Source organism: Anser cygnoides, chromosome 2 (assembly GCF_040182565.1).
Source record: "Anser cygnoides isolate HZ-2024a breed goose chromosome 2, Taihu_goose_T2T_genome, whole genome shotgun sequence".
NCBI lineage: Eukaryota > Metazoa > Chordata > Aves > Anseriformes > Anatidae > Anser > Anser cygnoides.
The window spans coordinates 58,744,556-58,763,322 of NC_089874.1; the positions used below are offsets into that span (position 1 = coordinate 58,744,556).

Here is an 18,767-nt window from a genome sequence, read left to right on the forward strand (position 1 = left end):
TAGGATTTGCATTTTCAAGTGTAGCTTCTCAGCTGTAAAAGCCAGAAAATTGCTTTAAATAAATGGAGGTTAGTGGTAAGACTGTATGTGGGACATTTTTAACACAAAAAAAATGGCAAAATTCCATTGATTTTTAAATCTGTCAAATACTGTGAGATTCAAGCTTTTAAAGCACTGTAAGCAGTTGTCTGTTAAATTTCAGTTTCTTGTTGAAAATACCAATATGATTCAAACTATGTTAACTGGCTGTCATGCTCACAAGGACGCTGATTTGACAGAGGTTCTGGTGGAAGACTTAAACACAGTTAAAACTGAAGCATATACGTAGCTCCCCTAAAACAGGTAAGATTGCTTTAAGGTTTATATCTAAGCGTGTGCTGCAGTGTCATTTTGGTGGATTTTGCTTTATTTGTTATTTTTGGAGTGGGCCATTGCTCTCTGGTCCTTTCAGACTGAGTGGTAGAGTGTTGAATGTCCAAGCACTTTTTAAAAGGCAGCAATTAATTGCTGAACACTTGATAATTCCTTTCTAAATAACATTCTGCTTGAGGCTGTGGGGACATGTGGATGGATGTGCATGCACACTATCTATGTGACTTTAGAAAGAAAATATTAAAAGCAGCTGGATGCAAATGCAGTTGTGCAGAATTTTTGAATGATCACAAAATCTGTGGTGAATTTGGACAGGATAAGCACTAGAATAAGCATTGAAGTCCACTTTAAATAGTCAAATAAACCAGAAGATGTCAGGATGAAATTATTTTATGACAGTCTTTATATTCACGGCAGGAGAAGCAATAAAGATATTTACAATATAAAGTTGTGTATAAGGAACCTAAATTAGGTCTCAGAAAGAGATATTGCATATTTAAAAAGAGATGTTCACTAAGGCAGTCATGTTACTTTTCTGCTGTATGGATTTACAGTTTTGAAATGGTTATGCCCTGTAACTCTTAATTAAGCTTGACAGTTTTAGTATTGAAATTGAAGGAGCTGGTTTGAAAGACAGTTTGCAAACAAGGGCCTCTCTTAATGGTCCCAGAGCTTGTCTTTGTTTACAGGCTTTACCATATTGTGGGGGAAGGAAGAAAGTAACAGTTATCTTTAATTATACATGATCTGCAGCATGTCAAAACAAGGGACTATAAAAAAGCACAAGTTGCTTATAATAAAAGCAGTTAGCATAGACTGTGGAGTGACTAAACCTACCAGAAGTTATTTAGATGACTGGTATCTTATGGTAAGAGATTACCATACTCATTTGGTGAGTCTACTTGTGTAAGGAATCTACTTAAAGGAGTTCTGTGGTGGACCTACTTTCTTGTGAGCCTGAATTCGCATGATACGGTATCCTATAATGCCAGACTACAAAGTGATCCAAATAATGCCATCAAACCATTTACTTGCAAAGGGTTTTCCCAATCTTGTTTAAAAGTTAGATGGAGGTTGAACAGTGCTAGATATTCTACATGAAATAATTTTTTTATACTTCTGGAAGAATCATCAGTATTCTGGCAGCATTCTACATCTATTTCTTTATCATCAAGTAATTTTATTCCAAAATGGAAATGTTGGCCACTTCCTGATTCTAGTAAGCCCACCAAAAAGCTTATCAGACCTCTTCAGTCCATAGAACTTTGGTTTTAGATCTTATTTTTTTTTTTCTGCCAGAAGGCAACACAAGAACGTATTACAGAATAAAATCTGAAAAGGAACCTAGTACAGGTTACATAAAAATTCCTTACATGGCTGATAATATAATACAATTTTCATTGCCTTATCTCTGTTTTAGTTTGAGTTTATTTTTTTTTAGATGTAGGTTTACCTATTTGTAAAATAGATAGAAGTATGTCTTAAATGTGTTTTGTTTGTATTGTTAAAAAAAAAAAAAAGCATTAGATTTAAAGTTATAGGATGTAGAATGTCCTAAAACAGGTAGCAGAATTCAGCTGCCCCCATTGGGTAGCAAATTAATTTTCAAAATATTACAGAATCACAGAATCACCTAGGTTGGAAGAGACCTCCAAGATCACCCAGTCCAACCTCTGACCTAACACTAACAAGTCCTCCACTAAACCGTATCACTAAGCTCTAAATCTAAACATCTTTTAAAGACCTCCAAGGATGGTGACTCAACCACTTCCCTGGGCAGCCTATTCCAATGCTTAACAACCCTTTCAGTAAAGAAGTTCTTCCTAATATCCAACCTAACCCCCCCCCCCCGGTGCAACTTTAGCCCATTGCCCCTCATCCTGTCACCAGGCACGTGGGAGAATAGACCACCCCCACCTCTCTACAGCCTCCTTTAAGGTACCTGTAGAGTGCGGTAAGGTCTCCCCTGAGCCTCCTCTTCTCCAGGCTGAACAAGCCCAGCTCCCTCAGCTGCTCCTCGTAAGACTTGTTCTCCAGACCCCTCACCAGCTTGGTCGCCCTTCTCTGGACTTGCTCGAGCACGTCCGTGTCCTTCCTGTAGCAAGGGGCCCAAAACTGAACACAGTACTCGAGGTGCGGCCTCACCAGAGCCGAATACAGGGGCACAATCACTTCCCTAGACCTGCTGGCCACACTGCTTCTTATACAGGCCAGGATGCTGTTAGCCTTCTTGGCCACCTGAGCACACTGCTGGCTCATATTCAGCCGACTATCAACCAGTACTCCCAGGTCCTTCTCTGCTAGGCAGCTTTCCAACCACTCATCTCCCAGCCTGTAGTGCTGCTTGGGGTTGTTGTGCCCCAGGTGCAGGACCCGGCACTTGGCCTTGTTGAACTTCATACAGTTGGCCTCAGCCCATCGGTCCAGCCTATCCAGATCCTCCTGCAGAGCCTTCCTACCCTTCAGCAGATCAACACATGCACCTAACTTGGTGTCGTCTGCAAACTTACTGAGGGTGCACTGGACGCCCTCATCCAGTTCATCGATAAAGATATTAAAGAGGACCGGCCCCAGTACCGAGCCCTGGGGGACTCCACTAGTGACCGGCCTCCAACCAGATTTGACTCCATTCACCACAACTCTCTGGGCCCGGCCATCCAGCCAGTTTCTAACCCAGCGAAGCGTACGCCAGTCCAAGCCCTGAGCAGCCAGTTTCTTGAGGAGAATGTTGTGGGGAACGGTGTCAAAAGCCTTACTGAGGTCAAGGTAAACCACATCCACAGCCTTTCCCTCATCCACTAAACGTGTCACTTTGTCATAGAAGGAGATCAGGTTCGTCAAGCAGGACCTGCCTTTCATAAACCCATGCTGACTGGGCCTGATCGCCTGCTTGCCCTGCAAGTGCCGCGTGATGACCCTCAAGATAATCTGCTCCATTCCTTGCCTTTACTTCTTACATCTGTTAGAAGGACTCTCAGGGTAATCATGGAAGACTTTATGCTCCTCACCACTCTTCACCAGAACCTCTGGGGGTCTGAGCGCCCTCCAAGCATCACCACTGTGGCTCAGGTGGACCACCTGACTTCTGACCGCTGCAAAAACACCTTCTGCCTTGTGAATTTTCTGGATGGCACTCCAGATCTTGCATCAGATCTGCTCCCTTTGAAGTAGAGAATAATTTGCTTTGAGAAAACTGCAAGACTGAGAAGGGGCTCTGGTTATGAGCACTAATATCCTGGCTGTCATCCAGTCAGAACAGGTTGAAGAACCTACTGTAGGTGTTGCAGAACGTACTGTCTCAGTGTGGATTTTCATCAAAGCATACAAGGTAAAATCCTGGGAATTGATAGGAGTTTTCTCATCAGTTTTACCAGTAATTCCTGAGGAGTAAATAATTGATGGTTGGCAATCACTTTTTAATTTACGTAACTCTTTTAAACTTGGTGAACCTTTTGAATACAGAAAAACAACTGATTCCAGAGTCCACCTTGGTTTAATGCCTAGTTGAATGGTATGTGCATTTCAATAAGTGCTTGATTAGTACACATGAATTCAAGACAGTAAGAGATGCTGTATTTCATTGAAATGGCTAAAGGGAAATAGGAAAACACAAGTTCATAAACTTAACCAAAATAGAGTTTGGCCAGAATTCACTTGTGGTTTGTAAAAATCACAGAAGCCTTCTGTAAAGCAGAAGGGAACTTTGTTTTTAAGTATTTACTCACTTAATGAGTAGAAACGTAATCTTTCTGGGGTTTCATAATGCCTTTTTCCCTATTTCTGCATTTCTGAAAAAGGAATCTTACTCTCTGAACCCACAACAGTATTCTGGAGCTTAACTATTGTGGAGTTTAACCCTGGGAATATTCAGCAAATTCACACAGGACTTTGAGCCACAGTGTACTAATCTTGAGTATGATAGTTAGACTGTGTGTGCGAGGCAGAGGGAGAATTTAGTGTATACAAATAGTAAAAAATGTGCTAAGAAGGAATCCATCTCAATTTGTCAATGGGAATACCATGTGGAGAGGGAAGAAAGACAACTAAAATCATACTCTGTTAGATTTAGAAATCTTTTGCTGTGCTGCTGTTTCCTTCTTTTATGACTCCATGTGCTGAATCTTCTGAGGATAGTCAGAGAAGCACTCTTCTCACCTGAAAGATATTTTACAAACCAGAGGTTATACTTTTCTCTGAAAGAAAATCCACATGTTACAAAGGAGACAGTGGTAAGTATAATGTTCTTTTAATGCCACGATGAAGTATTTATTCAAGTATTTACTATGTAATACCATGATGAGTATTCATTTAAGGTGTGAAAGGGAGGTTTTGATAAATAAGCTTTGGAGAACAAACCGTATCCAGGTCAGTGGACTGCAGCATTGGGCTTCCACATGCTCTTCCTGTTGAACTCTTTTATGAAAATAATTCCAATAATTAACTTTTTGCAGCAGGGATAGAAGGTTCTGCTTCCCTTAGAATAACATCATGTCTGGTGATGAAAAAGCTGTCCTGACTGAAGCGGGATTTGGATGTCAATTCCCTCTGACAGAGGAGGGACCTGAATGTGGGTCATCTGCCTCCTGAGGGACTGCTCCAGCTATTAATCCCTGCTGATAAAAGGTACAGCGCATTCCCAGTTTTAAAAAAAAATAGATGGTTGATGCTGTGAAGCCAGATCTATTAGGTATGCTCTGAGCACAGCTACTTCAAACGTGCCCTTCAAATGAGATCAGTAGAGAAACATGGATAGCAGCGGTGTTTTGAGATCAAAGAAGGTATCCGGTTGTGTCAGCCTCTTAAACTTCAGGTGCATCTTGGTGCAGATAGAAATCAAACCTTTATGTGCCTAGAAAATGTTAATACCAAGAACTGAAGTGTCACTGGAGTGCTCGGTGGCAGCAGAGCCAGGGGTTTGAGCGCTACGATGTCAGGCACTTAATGTGTTCGTGTGAATCTTAACTCTTTGCTCAGCACTCTAATATGTAAATCATTAGTATCTATTGAGTTTTGTTATTCCTATAGAAAATACCTAAAGATATACCTTAGATAGGTAAGATAAGGTGTTGGTATGCTGTCAGCAAAGTTGTCCTGAGTGTTTGCTGAGGGTATTGTGCTTTGTACCAACTTTCCAAAAGAGACTACTGAATAACAGCATCTGCCTTCTGTGCCTTCTTATTCCTTGGGGTCACCTTACCCTTAGCGTGCACATTGAGCTAACAATAGTGGCTGAAGTTCTCAAGTCATCTGAGAAGCTTGTATGCCGAGCTGTATCTGTAAAAATAGAAACATGCCATATAACAAGTATTGTAAGTATGGTGTATGCAGACAATGTGATGCTGCGTTTCGAAAGCACAAGGAGGACATTAAGTTTGACAGGATTATTGATCAGCTAGAAAGTGAGCAACTGTCTTGGGTTTTCTTATAAGCTTGGAACTTACTGAAAAGTAGTAATTCTGGGGGCACCGAAGCAGTTGCTGGTTCCTAAAATTTATGTAAAGTGAAGAAATATTAATATTTTGTTGAGGGGAAAAAAAGTTAAAAGGTAATGTCTTACAATAATGCATGGTTGTTTTTCAGCCTGAAGATAAAATGGAAATTTCATAGATTCTCTCTGCATCTGTTTGCGTTTTCACTTAGATGTAGATTTGAACTCCATTCCTCCTAATGGTCAGTGCCTAGAAATTTTAAACAAGAAAGTCAAGTTTACCGTAACACTATCAATATTTTTATAGCAAGCCTGTATGTCTAATTCTTGTCTTTTAAGAGCTTCCCACTGTTATCAACCTTACAGGGGGTAAAATAGGTACTATCTCAGAAGATGTCTGTGAAATACAAAGCTAAACATTACTGTTTTCATATATATATACACACACATATATAAGACAGTTGCAGCAAAATTCCTGCACTCTTCACAGAATCACAGACTAGTTAAGGCTGGAAGGGACCTCTGCAGTCCATCTTGTCCAACCCCCCACAGCTCACGCAGGGCCAGTTTGAGCAGGTTGCCCAGGCCCATGTCCAGACAGGTGTTTAGTAACCCCAAGGAGGCAGACTCTACAACATCTCTGGGCAACCTGTGCCAGTGCTCAGTCTGCACAGTAAAGAAGTTCTTGCTGATGTTTAAATGGAACCTCTTGTGTTCTAGTTTGTGCTCATGGCCTCTTGTTCTGGCAGCGCACACTGTTGAGAAGAGCCTGGCTTCATCGTCTTTGCACCTTCCCTTCAGATTTTTATAGTCATTCATAAGATCCCCCCTGAGTCTCTTCTTCAGGCTGAACAGTTCCCACTCTCTCAGCCTTTCCTCACAGGAGGGGTGCTCCAATCCCTTTGTTATCTTGGTAGCCCTCTGTTGGACTCTTTTCAGTATGTCCAGTTGGCTCTTGTACTGGGGTGCACACCACTGGACACGTTACTCCAGCTGTGGCACCACCACTGCTAAGTAGAGGGGAAAGATCACCTCTCTTGACCTGCTGCCAATATGCATAATGCAGGCAAGAATCCCATTGGCCTTCTTAGTGGCAAGGTTTATCTTTTTTCTTAAGGTTTATCTGAAATGTGAAAGGTTCTGTCAGATTCTCTGGATTCTTGGGGTCTAATTTTCCACTTCTGCAGAAAGTTGCCCTGCTATTCTACTCCCTGGTTGTGTCTTCAGCCTTAATTGGCTGGAATTTTTTCCTTACCTGAGGGTAAAATATAATGGACTAATAGCCTAGACCCTTATTTGTCTGTTTGTATAGCAGAAATCCTTTCCTTTGGCTCTTGCTGGGCAATTCGAGTCCAACTGGTAGTCTGGAGAACTGGAAGAGTATAACTGATCAGGTGATCATATATCAGCTAAAAATAAAATGTTGTTTTTGGATAATTTTAAATGTATTTGTGCTAAGGATGAAACGACAGACCTATTTGCACAAAGCACAGAATCATGGACGGATAGTCAGTAACATCTCTGGAGATGAGCACCAAGGGGGTGTGATAAACCAAGCCAAAGGCCTTGCAGTAGCAAATGGTGTATATGTCAGTGTATGTCTCCAAGACCGCCTTAGGGTTTATGTACTTTGCAAGTCCTTATATCCCTGAAATGATTATTTTGTTTTGTTTTCAGACAAGAGTTGGCACAAGCATTGTTTTAATGGATATAATAGTAAGAAGCGTGATTGTTATGATATATATTTAAATACACTGTTCTGAGGATACAATTCATGTATAATCTCATTCTGAGGTATTTGATGCACAAAAAGCAGAAGTCCCAAGCACTCAGAAATGTAACCGGTAACTAGAGAGTTTGTGTGAAAATGGTGTCCTTTCTCATCAACTGATCATATGAAAAATGCAGTGCTCGCAATCTGCAGAGGGCCATCAGAGTTAATTGACAAGTTTTCATTCCAAAGTGTGGTGCTCTTTTAGGAGCAGCAGTGATCAATAATACAGGTGGCTTGTCCCACAGGTATGGCTGTGTTTGTGACTTATTCTGAAGAATTAGTTGGTTTGAATTCATCCATGCAAATTCTTGTAGAGTGCTCTCTGGAGACTACCATGTTTTAGCTTTTCAGTAGGACCGTTTGCACAAATCCTTTCTTCCTACCCTTCTTCCTGGAATTTGCCTTGACATTGGAGAGCTGTGAAATATTTAAAAATCAATAGAATTCACATTTAAAAAAAAAAATGGAGTGCATCGACAGTGGTAACACTGCATTTGCACGAAAAACAGCTGGGTATGCATATTTGATTTATTCATTCAGTAAGTCTTAGAATGCGTTTGTAAGGTCTGTGATCCTTTTGCATAATTTGTTCTGGTTTATTATTGGTGTTGTCACTCTTACAAGGAAAATTAAATGGCTTGTTTGGAGGCTGGGGATTCAGCAGGGTAGAATGCAGCTACGCGGTGTTTTGTAAGTAGTAACTATAATTAACACAATAGCCCAAGCTTAACTGTTTCTCCAAGTTAAAGCTGACAACTACCTTGTTAGCAGGAGCACAGGCGAAGGGACTGGATTTTACTGACTGACTTTAAAGAAGTTTTTCCATTTTAAATGTAGCAGTTCAGCAAGATTTGCTGTGAAACTTCTTTTACGTTAAGCATTTATATTTCAGAGTGTTGATTTGGGATGCATAAGTTTGAAATGATCTTTTTTTTGATTCCCCAATGTCACAGGTGAGCAGTGGTTTTTCTGGTGAAGAGAAGCATTGGTAAGAGGGAAACTTAGTTCAAGCAGCAAAACAGCAGAATGAGGACCATTTTTATATAACGTGCATTAGTTGTTCAGTGCGAAGTGAGTTTTTATTATGAGAGGTTACATTAAAAGTGTTATCTTAGGTTCTGACATTGTGTTTTTCAAGGAATTTGTAATGCAAATAATAAGAACTTTGGGTTAAACCCTCCTATAAACTTCCCTCTCCCCCCAGCTAAACCACAAATAGAAGTGTCTAGTTGGCTGTCAATTATAACAATCAAAAGTGAGAGTTGAGTGTAAGTATACTGATGAAAATAAGATTACAGACACCTAATGCTTATTAAAATTAAGCAGATCTTGTGGCATTAGTCATTTTCGTATTATAAAGGCATTATAAAAAAAAAAAAAAGCCTTGGTAATCCAAAAGCCATGTGACTATTGGTATGTTTACAATAGCATTTTATTTTGGATCAAGAATATTCTATTGAAGCAAGTCTTCTGCCTGTGTACTATGCTTTGCTTTAAATTGCCGAGTGGTTTTGGTATATATAAACTAATCTCCCTGTGGATGAAATTAAAAACATGCTTCAGAACTTACTCTCCTACTGCTAATGCGTATTTATTGTACAGGACCAGACTAGACCAAACCTGAAGTAGTCTTCCTCCCTCTTTTCCTTCCCAAAACATGTAGTGTGAATATCATACTTTCAGCATCACCAGTTTTGCTCTATAGAACTGATTTTAGTATGCCATGCTACTTGCTAATATAGTATATGTGTAGATAGTGTACAATCGTTGAGTTGCCAGTGAAACTCAGTTGATAGAATCTTGTCTTGTGAGACAGAAGTGAACTCTAGATACCAATTCCCACATCAGCCAGTAAACTGTGTATTAGGAACTGGACCTGTATGTTAGGTAGGCAACGAGAGGGTTGGTGTTTTTTGTTCTTTTAATGCTTAAAAATAAATAAATAAATAAAAAGGACTTCAGAGCATCAAGCATCTAAGGAACTCATTCTCATGTGATTTTGCTCCTCAGTGTCTCAGTTTATTTATTTATTTATTTATTTTGTTAATAGCCATTTATTTCATTTCTGATGGGGACGTTGTTCCAGTTGAGTATGTTTGTGAAGTGGGTGGTAGCTCCTATTTAAAAAAAAAAAAAAAAAACTCTGAAAGCAAGAGTTCCTTTAAATAAACTAGCAAGAATATTTGTAGTAACAAGCAAGTAGTTCTTCCCAGAGTTTCAGTTTTGGAATTAACACTCGGGGACGGGTGCTTCCTTGGCAGAAAATTATGTATATTCCTTGCTGATTCCCCAAACTCCTTTATCTCAGTTCTAAAATTCCCAGTTCTCTGTATTTAGGTAACATCTGAGTATGTGCTGAGCACCTCTTTGCTTTTTCATAAACGCAAGGTCAAAAAAAAAAATAGGCAGCACATTGTCATTCATTTAGTGGAAACTCTGCTTCAGTCTTTGGATTATGTAGCCCACTATGACCACAGTAAATATGCTGATGACTTTGAGCATTTTTCAATGTTAAAGAAACAGCTAATTGTGGCTCTAAGACTAACGCAATAGAATGAACAATGTTTTACTAAGAAGATTTCTGAGGTTGCAGTGGGCAGTTAGAATACTTTTCCTTTTGGTGTATTCAATTCTACCATCAGTTTCTGCCGTTGGAGACATCAGAAGATACCATTCTAAGGTCCTTTCTCTCTCACGGATGTAAAACCAGAATACTTTGGTTGTAATCAGTGATTTTTCCTACATAAAAAGAAGAATGTGGGTTACTTCAGTAGAGTAGTATTCTTTAAATAGTTATGTTTCTAATTTAAGGAATATCCATATTAAAACCTTTTTTTCCACTTGTTTGCTAAAATTGCCTACTGAAATTTATTCCATTGTATGCTAGTTTCTGCTTATGTCGTAATGAATACCTTTATAAGCTGACTTATTAATTGTCCTGTGATCGTGAAATCTGTTTCACCAATAGAAGAAGTACCCATTCCAACCTTTCTCTGACTTAATAACCTTTAGCACCATGCAGGTGCCAAGTCTTTCAATCCACACAGTATGTTAAGAAAATCTTTAAGTGAAAAACTGATTATTTCTGATTATTTGGTGGACTGCATTTCAATTGAATAGAAGAGTTTAACATACTCATTAAAAAAAAAAAATCAACAGGTTGCTTCAGTAATTGTGCTTTGCTTATCTGTAGCAATACCCTTATCTATCTTCACTGCAGTTTTGCGTGAGCATTATTTTGTTGTGTTTGCTGTTTTCAGGAACTGCTTTTTTAGGTTTTGTTATGAGATGCTCCCACTAAATATAACTTCTCTGGTACTCTTAGAATCACAATTTCAATGTTAATTCTTCTACAGCACAAGAAACTTTAACTGCCATATGGAGAACAGCCTCAGCTGTCTTTTGTCAGTGTTGATATTTTGGAATTGTGAAAAAATTCCATGTCCCATCCCACATGCTCTGACACTTAAGAAGGCAGTGACTATTGATTTAAAAAATGGATCTGTGGGGCAGGAACTTACTGATTGATGGTACTGGAAACCAAATCACTTGCTTTTTTTTTTTTTTTATTTAATCCTGGAAAATTGACTGGTGCGAGAGCAGCAATGTGAGTGTCTGTGCACTGTCCATACAGGAAGGAATTTTCAGAGGGATCATTCTGAGCTTTTCTCTCAGGAGCTTGTATTTCTGGGCTCACACGTATGTGATCAGAAATATCTGTAGCCCAAATCTCTGCAGTATCTTTTGCAAGGATCTTGATTAATATCTTCGATATCTAGATGTATTTCTACAAGTGCAGAGATTTTCTGAAAATGTGTAACTGTCTTCCAACTTTCAACTTTATACTTTAAACTCACAAACTACTTTACTAGTGGTAAAATCCCTGATCCCTCATACTACCTGCCTCCTCTTCTTCCTCTGTGCTAAACCTGCCTCTCTTAGTGGAAGACTCTTGACAGACCATTGGAAAGGAAAGGAATGGCTCCTCTACAGACAGGCAGTAAAATACAAAAATACAACTAATATTGCTCAGCAGAAGGTCCTTTCTGTGGCTGAAGTTCTGACTTGGGAGTCGTACTTCGCTAGCACCTTGAGGCATGACAGTATCTGAGCACAGGAAATCCCCCTGTGGTGTGGTACTGCTTACATCATTTCACAAAGAATGAGTACAGCAGTGGTCTTTCCCAGAGGCTTCTCTGTTTGAAGTAATGAAAGCCTTTTTCCCTCTGAAAATTCAATAGCCAGAAGCCTCACAGTATGTGGAATAGCTTCTAGTGATATTATTTGAACACTGAAGGGAAACAAAGAAGGGGCATATATTGTGTTATTGTTTCCCAGACAAAAGATTGTATTTAAAAATATATATGCCTTTTGAATATGCTTTGTGGCAGACATAGAGCTTGAAGACTGGCATATGACAAGGGGAAATCAATAAAAAATGCATAATGATATTATAAATATTTATAGAATAGCTAGATAAGTATAATATGACAGAGAAGCCACGATGGCTTTTAGAACAGAAAATGTGTGCTCTAAGCCATCCTAGAATTATTCTGAGTTAAAACGGGGTATAAAGGCATTACATAGGCTGACAGAGAAGCTCACTCCACCTTTGATTAAAATCCTTTCTAAGCAAAGCTTAGTCAAAGAACGTGGCTAAAGAGAAGTTGGAAAGCAGAAGGGAAATAACAGTTTTCAGAAAGGAAGGGATTGTTCAATGACGGTCCCCATGGGACACAAAGGAAATGTTGGTTGATTTGCAACCGCAGAAAGTAAGGAAGTAGTTCTCTCTGTTTGTGCGGGATTAAAAAGCTCCATCTTTTTCCAAAGACTGTGAGTTTTCCAAGTCTGCTCAAAAATATGGATGAATGTTTTTTTTTTCTTAACCACAATTTTTGCATATAGCTGGCCGTTGATGTAGTTGTTAATGCACCTGTTAATATGTACATCTAGGAGTTATGCATGTCAGACTGCAAACAGTAAATAGGACAAGAAGTGGGTAAGAATGGAGATGAACAAATTTGGTTCCCTGAATACATGTAGAAATTTCCTACAGCCATCCTTCTGTCCTGTCCTGTAAAAATTTGTCATTACCGTCTGGCCAGTTCCACAGGTCAGACACTACGAGAGGACTTACATTGTGGTGCTTGGCTGCATTCATCCTCTGTGTTGATGTAAACACCAAGAATACACTGGAGGTTTTGTGTGGAGGAATTTATTCTTTTCTGCTTGTGCTGCAGATGGCTGAATTTGCTCAGTCGGCAAAAGCTGCAAGAAAAGTACATAATGAAAGAAATTTATACTAAAAATGGAAGAAAAAGAAAAGGCAGCAAAAGCTTCTTCAGTGTAGATATCCATATCTGGGGACAAGATATTTTTGCTGCTGAAATCTTGCTTATAGAATTCTCTTTCCCATTAGTCCAAACAGAGCACAATTTTGCTAATGGTTGGGTCAGGGTGCTAATTATCTATGTGAAAAATGGATGGGCAGACAGTCCAGGAGATAGATGCTTCCTAATTTGTTAAGGGTTTTAAAGATAAACGGCCTTGAAGTAAATTTGTTTTCAAATGAATAGCCACTAGAGTGCTGAGAGCAGTGGCAAAGTGAGCTCTCATCAGGTTTTCTCAGAGTGATGGATGCTGCATATTCTGTCCACTGACGTGGTCTTTGCCATCAGAAGTCCCAACTTATTAATAGCTTCTAGGGCAATGGTTGTAAATTATTGCAGCCCAATTTTATTACTGTTTTACATCTACCAAGGACTGAGCCCTTTATGTAGCTTTATATTAACTCAGTGAGCACCATTAAAATACTGACATTTAGGTTCATTTTGGTAGCATTACCCATAGCATTCTATCATGCATTAATTGCAGAGGTTTGAAATGACTGGAATGTTTCCTTTTCTAAAAGCACAAGAAAAAAGTTTACATTTCTCCCCCACTGCAACCCATGACTTTGCTGAAAAAGAAAAAGTAATTCTCCTAATTGTATGCTCTGGAGGCATCTACTTCTTTGCTTCTTTGCAACCATTGAGCAAATAATAAGAAGCAGCCCTTACGGGCTTCATTGGGCTCTTGGAAGTGTCGCCTCTGAAAATCAGCCTCTGAAGTCTCACTGCGGACACCTACATCTAGGGCTCCGACTTCAAAAACATATCTTAATGTATAGCAAGAGTCCTCCTAATGAGCAACAAAAGCTAAAATCTTATGCATTTCCATATGCTGATATGGCTTAAGGGTTTAAAACAGACAGAGAAATGCCTTCTGTGATTCACAGCAGGAACACGTTTATAGCATCCATGTCTATTTGTATTATCATATCACTGTAAGAACCTGCAATGTTCACTGGCTCTTTTCAGTGGAGGGCACCACTAGATGATTATGTTTAATATAAGGAGTTGGCAGCCTTTCTCACTTAACCATCATTAGGAGATCTGCTGCTGAGGTCCCATTTTGTGAGGCAGCTGGAAATTGGCACTTAGTTTGAATGTATTGTTTTTTACCTTTCTCTTCAAGGGCAAGGCAACACTGTTCAGACTAAGCAAAAAAGAAGGTTTTCTTACTCTCCTTTGTTTACTTGGTCCTCTGACCCCTCCAATCTTTTCAAAGTAAATTTACTCCCCTATATGTACATGAATTAAATAGAAATGTGGACCATATCATCAAAGATGCAAGTGTATGACTTGAGGGAAGGTATTTAAAAGGACCACACAGAAGGTATCTATGGTAAACTTGCAGACTTTTTACAGGAGTAAAAATTATCTAGGTCTTCGGTACCGTATCTCTACACTACTGGGGGACAATACTATCACTTCTGTTTTACAGATAAGGGAATGGAGACATATAAGATATGTGCATATACAGATAAGGAACGGAGGTCAGCGGAAAAGCCCAAGGTGATTGAAAGGCGAGATACGGAATAGGGGTGCTCTGTTCTCCTAATCCTCTATTCAGGCTGCCATTCATGATTTTAACTATTGTCCTCTTTCCACTCTCACCCCAAAACATTCCCGCATCTTCAGGAGTTTCAATACCTGTATTTTCCCTGGTAATGTTGTATGGCTTCAGCCACAGCTTCACCTGTAGCCTTTCTACCTCCTGCTGTACTGGATCCACTCAAAAGCCTGAAAGGCTTTCTAGTTACAGAGGCTGTCTATTTCAATTACAGTAGTTTCATATGACCAAATAATACTTCATTAACCTGATTGCCTAAGGATATCAAGCTCCAGGGGAAACTGATATTCCTATATGATAGCCAAGATAATTAAGAAGTGAAGTAATGCAAATCCCAGTACAAGCAACTGTAATAAGACAGGGGATGTATTTACTCTTTGAAGCCAAATTGTGCGGTATCTTAAATCCTTTTATTTTAAGGCTCCTATATTTGTAGATTTATTTTCATCCCTCACAGTGGACATATTGCTAGGACAGGGTGCTTTAGCAGCCCATTCAGACTAGTGGAGCAGTTCAGCTTGCTGGGAAATCCAGTGAGTTCCAGTGAAATCCAGTGAGTCTGTGGCATCACCTCGATAACACAGGCTAAAGAACACATTTGCTTCGACTAACTTTGATTTTGAGCTCCTTGGATATGACTTTTTGTTCCGCATTTGTAAAGCAACTACTGCAGTGGCTGTACTGTGACTGAAGCTTCGAGATAACACAGGGACAGAAGCCACTGATGTCAGTAAGAGTTCTGCATCCCCTGGGATAGTGGACTGTTGAACCTAGATTAGAGACAAGTTCATTCTGAGATAGCCACAGCCTCCCCTGTTAACAGAGGCCATGGCAAAGCTAATATCAGTAAATGCTGCATTCAGCTGGCACCAACAAGCAGGAGATTAAATGAGAGAGCTGTATAGATGAGGGGTCCTGTTGAGGGTGGCCTTCAGTGGATAACAGTCTCTTATAAATGAAAAGTTTTTTAGCAAAGCCCTACCAAGTAAAAGGTGCCTAATTAAGTTCTGGCTGCTTCTGTATCTGAAAACGATGAAACCTGAGAAGCAATGAAATGAGTGGAGTTGCTCTGAGGTAGCTGGACTAAAATTAAATGTGGCAAAAGAAAAGAAAAAAAAGCAAAAAAAATCAATATTCTTGCTAATAAGAGTCAACATTTATCTTACAGGAAACCTGAAGTTTTGCCTTCTGATTCTGAACCAGCCTTTCAACAAAGGTCATTTTCATTGTCTGTGGAGCAAAGGTAATAATAACTTACATATATCTTCATTTGCTTATTTACTTGGCTGCTACCTGGCTAATGAACTTCAAGTCTGTTGAATTGCTATGTGGCAATTTCCTCTAACTAGAGCAACCTTCTGGTGAGGGTGCGAATCAGCAGAATATGTCCCTTGTTGCAGAATGCAGCAAGTGAACTGATTATGCAAATTCTGCTTCTCTGCATTGCTTACGTCAGTGGGAACTTTGTGAACTGATCTGTGAAAGATTCTTTAGCTTTTGAGAAGCATCTTAGAAGTGATCATTGTTTTGCTGACAAAGTGTAGTAGATCAATGGTGCATTTAAAAGTCTGGGAGCAAGCATTCCTTTAAAGGTCATCAGTGAAATGTGTTAATTTTAATCAAAATAAAATGAACCGTGTAGGTATTATGTTGTGAAAGTGGTGGGAATTTGTGTGTATGTCAGAAATATGCAAATCAAATTTCACTACCCTTTTGTTTAATATGCACAGTGCTAATCAGCTCTGGTACGATAGCTGCAAATTTACTGACATTTTTTGGAGATGTATAAATCTTTAAAAGCTTGGAGCTATTAATTCCTCCAGTGCAGAAATGTAGTCCTTCAGAAGCTTTGTGACAAACCACGGGAAATGTCTCTAACTTGTTACCAGGCTGGGAACCTTGCAGAGAGATTCCTTGTAACTAACTGGGGCAGATAGCACTAGTTCATTTCACCGTAGGCATGGGGTCCAGTAGGGGGTAGCTGCACAGTTAAAAAGGAATTGGAGTAAGAGACAAAGTAGGGAGAATGTATTCATATCACCTAATTCCAGCTAGCCTAAAATAGTTGCCTATCTAGACACAGGAGATAAAAAAGAATGGAAACTTGCACGGGATGATTCAAAGCATCTGAATGAGTATTGTGTCTCAAATGGGCTCTGTTTAGCTTGCAGTGTCAGACTGTGCTCGGTGGAAGGACTGTCAGCTCTATTTGCTATATTTTCTAGATGCGATTTTAAGTATTTTTTCATTTAAAAAGATACACTGAAAGTACATATTCTGCATTAAATACTGAAAAGAAGAAGGGTATTTGTCTTCTTATTTCACCCCAGCTTTCCTCTGTTCTGAGGGTTGAGGTTGGAAAACAGCAAACAAGACCAGTTACAGAATGGCAGCATGTAGTGTACTGTAGTATGATAGGTACGTTGCTTTTATGCTCTGTTATGTTAAACCAGACTTTTTTGTCTGTCCTTTGGAATTTTAAGTTTTCCTCTTGCAATCAAATCTCTGCAGAGTAACTCTTGGGGCATGGAGTGCTTCTTACTGTAACACTAATGGGCCCTTAGCTGTAGTGCTTCAGTGAAGGACTGGGATGAGAAGTCGAATAAAATTGAGTAGACTACAGAATGTCTTGCTTGAGACTACCACAGTGGGTTTCTGTCCTCTGAGCATAACTACAGTGAAAGTAATTACTGGTGCTGCAGATAGTTTTTTCAAAGTGCCTGTGCAAGTTAGGAGCAGAAGTCCTGTTTAAGCTGATAGGACTTGTGCTGGTAGGTTACCTCCAGAAATAGGTGGATATTTTCTGTCTAAGCAAAACAAGAGAGGAAGATGGTGTTTTTTTCAAAACATCTCAGCTTCAGTAAACCTTAGCTGTGAATCCAGGACAAGATTCTGGTAACACCTGATTGACAGTCCTCATAGGCTGCTGTAGGCATCAGCAATCTTGTGGCTCCTGGACCCTGGCCCTGAAAGAGTCTCTGCAGAGAGCTGTTTCATGACTAGGAGACCCTGGGGTTTTGGTACGTGAACTGAAAGAATTTTGGAAAGAATGAAACATCCTCAGAAACAGCGCCTGATCACCACCTGTACTTCCTTGATATCTCATAAAAATTCTAGTGTTTGTGAGTAATGAGAAGGAAACAGTAGGGCTGTTGATCCACAAAATATTGCCAGCTACACAAATCATGAAAAAAGGGAGAGAAAAGTGTAAGGAAAAAAAATATGGACGAACTTCTTAAAGTTACTGCAATCTTGGATGTTATACTGAGTACAGAATGCTGAGACAGAAGTGTTATTTTCAAGTAGCTTGTGTCCTTCTATCAAAATAACTTGTCTCATTAGACCTGTCACTTTAGCATCAAGTAAAAATGAAGGTGTGATGTGATATGTCCTCAGTTTAAAAAAAAATCACATTGATAAGTGTGGCTATTCTAGGCTAAAATCATCCCAGGTGTAACTTCTCTTGACCTCAAGAAAAAGTGGTTGCAGCTAATTAGCCTTTGGTTTATTACAGACTTGTATGAAATCTATTTTTACTGACATACTTTGAAAAGAACTATTTCGATCAGTGCAAGTTTGCATGAACTTCCCTCCCTGTGCTTTGGGAAGGACACTGAAATCTGAATTCCGTGCTTACAGGGGACATTTAGCAGCTTTTACAACTCTTACCATACAAGCATGCAAAGAGTCAATAGTGAGGTACCGTAAGCTGAAGATTTCCATGATTTTCTTTTATTATATTCATTAATGTCGTTAACCAGGCTAGATGTTCCCTTTGTGTTAGGTACAGTCAGCAATACCTAGATTTAGATAGTGCTGTCCTAAAGGATGAAACGTTGGAGCAGGGTGTTATTCAAAATCAGAATATAGAGTAAAATGGCAGAAAATGCTGGTGGTTCGATGAAATGTTGGGTGTACTAGGGAGGGACAAAACAAGTTGAAAAAAAAATTGAAGAGAATAGGTGGCTAAAGGGGAGCAGGTGAAGGAAAACAGACTCATGACAAGTGAAGCTGATATGAAGACACTGAATATGGGAAGGTGAGGTGGATACAGAGAATTGAGAATAGACTATGAGTAAGCACAAGGCTGGGAATGTCATTCAAATCCATCAAAAGTTCTCTGAATATAGCTCTTACTGTAGCTATTTTTACCAGTGGAAGTGGTACAGCTTTCTTCGGAGTCCTTATCCTAGTTGTGGAAAATATGTGGAAGAGTCTGGCCACTGCTTTTCTCAGAGC

At 39.5% G+C, this 18,767-nt stretch overlaps 1 protein-coding gene across 17 annotated transcripts in view; it reads left to right on the forward strand.

Moving 5' to 3' along the window:
• Window positions 1-18,767, forward strand: part of TPK1 (thiamin pyrophosphokinase 1) — a 325,524-nt gene that overhangs the window by 44,989 nt on the left and 261,768 nt on the right. For 13 of the 17 annotated variants that reach the window (XR_010829321.1, XM_066992164.1, XM_066992163.1 and 10 more), the window contains one exon: window positions 15,697-15,771. The exons of the other annotated variants lie outside the window; for them this stretch is intronic. Coding sequence is in view for 3 of the 13 variants with exons in the window: in XM_066992164.1 (XP_066848265.1) it covers window positions 15,697-15,771 (75 nt within the window). In the remaining 10 variants the exon portion in view is untranslated. The remainder of the gene's footprint in view (window positions 1-15,696; window positions 15,772-18,767) is intronic. 17 annotated transcript variants of the gene reach the window in all.